The sequence below is a fragment of the Hydra vulgaris genome, chromosome 15 (genome assembly GCF_038396675.1).
Source record: "Hydra vulgaris chromosome 15, alternate assembly HydraT2T_AEP".
NCBI classification, from domain to species: domain Eukaryota; kingdom Metazoa; phylum Cnidaria; class Hydrozoa; order Anthoathecata; family Hydridae; genus Hydra; species Hydra vulgaris.
This window is the reverse complement of record NC_088934.1, coordinates 46,845,001-46,847,500: the sequence shown is the minus strand read 5'-3', so window position 1 is coordinate 46,847,500 and position 2,500 is coordinate 46,845,001. Positions and strand designations below refer to the sequence as shown.

The 2,500-nt window shown below is 27.6% G+C and overlaps 1 protein-coding gene across 2 annotated transcripts in view; it reads right to left on the bottom strand.

Annotated features, from left to right (window-relative positions):
* Positions 1–2,500, bottom strand: part of LOC100208285 (uncharacterized) — a 96,393-nt gene that overhangs the window by 76,734 nt on the left and 17,159 nt on the right. For both annotated transcript variants that reach the window (XR_010644322.1, XM_065820190.1), the window contains exon 4: positions 1,468–1,664. Coding sequence is in view for 1 of the 2 variants with exons in the window: in XM_065820190.1 (XP_065676262.1) it covers positions 1,468–1,664 (197 nt within the window). In the remaining variant the exon portion in view is untranslated. The remainder of the gene's footprint in view (positions 1–1,467; positions 1,665–2,500) is intronic.

The window sequence follows — 2,500 nt, the reverse complement described above, 5'->3', positions numbered from 1 at the left end:
TTAAAAGATGAATTTTGTTAACAGTTACTATGAAATTTGTTGAATTAAAATCAAAATATTTTTTAGAAGAAATAAAAAAAAAATATATAAAAAATAAAAATAAAAATGGAACGTAACGTACATTGTTCGGAAGATAAAAGAAATTTAATCAAAGTTTTAAGAAACCAGAGTAAAACTTTGAAAGAAATTTCAAATTTAATGGACTGTTCAATTAATATGGTATGCAATGCAATTAAAAAAAAAAAACACCCGAAACACGTGGTCGAAAGAGAAAAACAATAGATAAGAATTAAATGTTTGTAATGACCAATGGAAAGTGATTGGAAAGTGTAGGGAAGTAAGGTCGAATGATGAAGTGACATCCTTATCAATCTTTTTTTTTTTATAATTTTTGTTAAACTATTAACATTTGATGTTAATGTAAAATATTACCATTGTAATACTTGTTTTAATGATATAAAAAAAGAAGGCACACAATTATTGAATTTGAAGGGCATTGTTTATGCTGTTTTAATAATTCAATTTTAAAAAACTTACAATTTTTTTTTCCTATTTTCTCCCTTTTGTTATACTATTTGAGGTGTAATATAAAAAATGGTGCCAAGTTTTAGAAACGTTTTAGAGAATAGAAATATAAGAAATAAATATAACAAGAAATAGTAGAAAGTATAAGAGTATAAAGTTGAGCAAATATCAGCAAATAGAGATTTTAGATGTAAGGTTGTCAGGAAGATTATTGACATAGATAAGAAACAAAGCAGGACCAAGAATAGAAAGAAACAATTTCGTTAGAAAGAAACAATTTAATAATTTCAAAAACTTTATCAGATACACCATATGAAGCAAGTTTATGGAGAAGACCAGCATGCCAAACTTTATTGAAAGCTTTAAATATATCAAGAGCAACAGTTCTTGCATTGCTGCCTCCATCAAATGCATGATAAAATATTTCAGTTGCAGCAGCTAGCAAGTCAATTGTAGAGCGAGAAGGTAGGAAATTGTATAGATTGTCTGATTGTAAGTTATTTGACTCAAGATGAGATGTTAGAAATTTGTTGATCAAAGACACAAAGATCTTGCTAATAATAGAAAGAAGACTGATTGGACAATAGTTGGAGAGGTTAGGATGTTCTTAAGAGTTTTTTAAAATTGGAACCACAAATGCCATCTTTCAGCAGGCAGGAAAACAAAATTCATTCAAGCATTTATCAAATAATTTAGAGATAATTGAAGAGAGTTCTGGAGAAAACTTTTGTAAGACTATGACAGGAATATTCTTTGGACCAAAAAAAAATTAAAAATGTATTTTGCCTGAATAAATACTAACTTTTACTAATTATTAACAAACATTTTTACCAAAGCACCAGAAACATTTTGAAGTTGTTAGAAAAATATGCATATTTGTGTTAACCATGAACATTTTTTTGTAAATATTTTATTAGCTAATTTAAATTTCAGATATATTACCTGACACACAAAAGACAATTCTTTACTACAAGATACATCATCCCAAAGATATTGCCTAGATTTAGTATACATCTCCACACAACCTTCATCTAATGTAACCATATTTGGCTGCCCAGGTAACCATCGAAATTCATAATGTAAGGATTCTGAATTATCAACCCATTGAAATTCTTTATGAGCTTTTCTGGCATTTAGACCTGCAAGTTAATAATATTAATTTATATTAATTAATGTATTAATTTATTACTTAATATTAATTTATTACTTATATATAACAATTATTATAACTATTATTATCCAACTGCAACAACAAGTCGTGAGAAATGGCTATATAAAGACCATATGTAGTAGTTTTGAATTTTAATTTTTTGTAAATTTATCATAGTTGTTTTTAAAAATATTTGTTGTTTTTGAGTTTTTACAGTTTACTGGCAGTTGATCCCATCTTTTAAATATCTATTTTGAGAAGAAGTTGTACTAGACATAAGACTTATTTTGCTCTCTGATTAGAAAGTTTATTTATCTTGTGCCATAGTCGTTATTTTTTTGGGTTGAACTTAAACAAAAGTTTATTTTATGTAGTCCATTTTTAAATTGTTGTATTTGGTCTCCTCTTAACCATCTTTCTTCTAGTGTTGTCAGACAACAGAACAAGACAGTTTGAGTTGATTTGCTAGTTCCTTCAATAATTGATGCCCATTTACCTGGTATTTAAACTTTTATTTAATTTACAAATGTGAATTACTTTACATTTGCTCTCATTTAAAGGCATTTGCCATATTTCCCACCATTTTGATATAAAGTTTTTTAAACTAATTGAACTGTTTTTTTCTTTGATGATTCCAAATCATTTTTATGTCATCTACAAAAAGTTGGGATTATTTTGATTTGTGATGCCAAGTCATTTATGAAAATTACAAATAGTAATGGCCAGAGAGTCAAGCCCTGAGGAACCCCACTAAGCACATGAAGCCAGCCTGATACAGCGTCACCTAGTACAACATGCTATTTTCGATCTTTTAAGTAGTATATG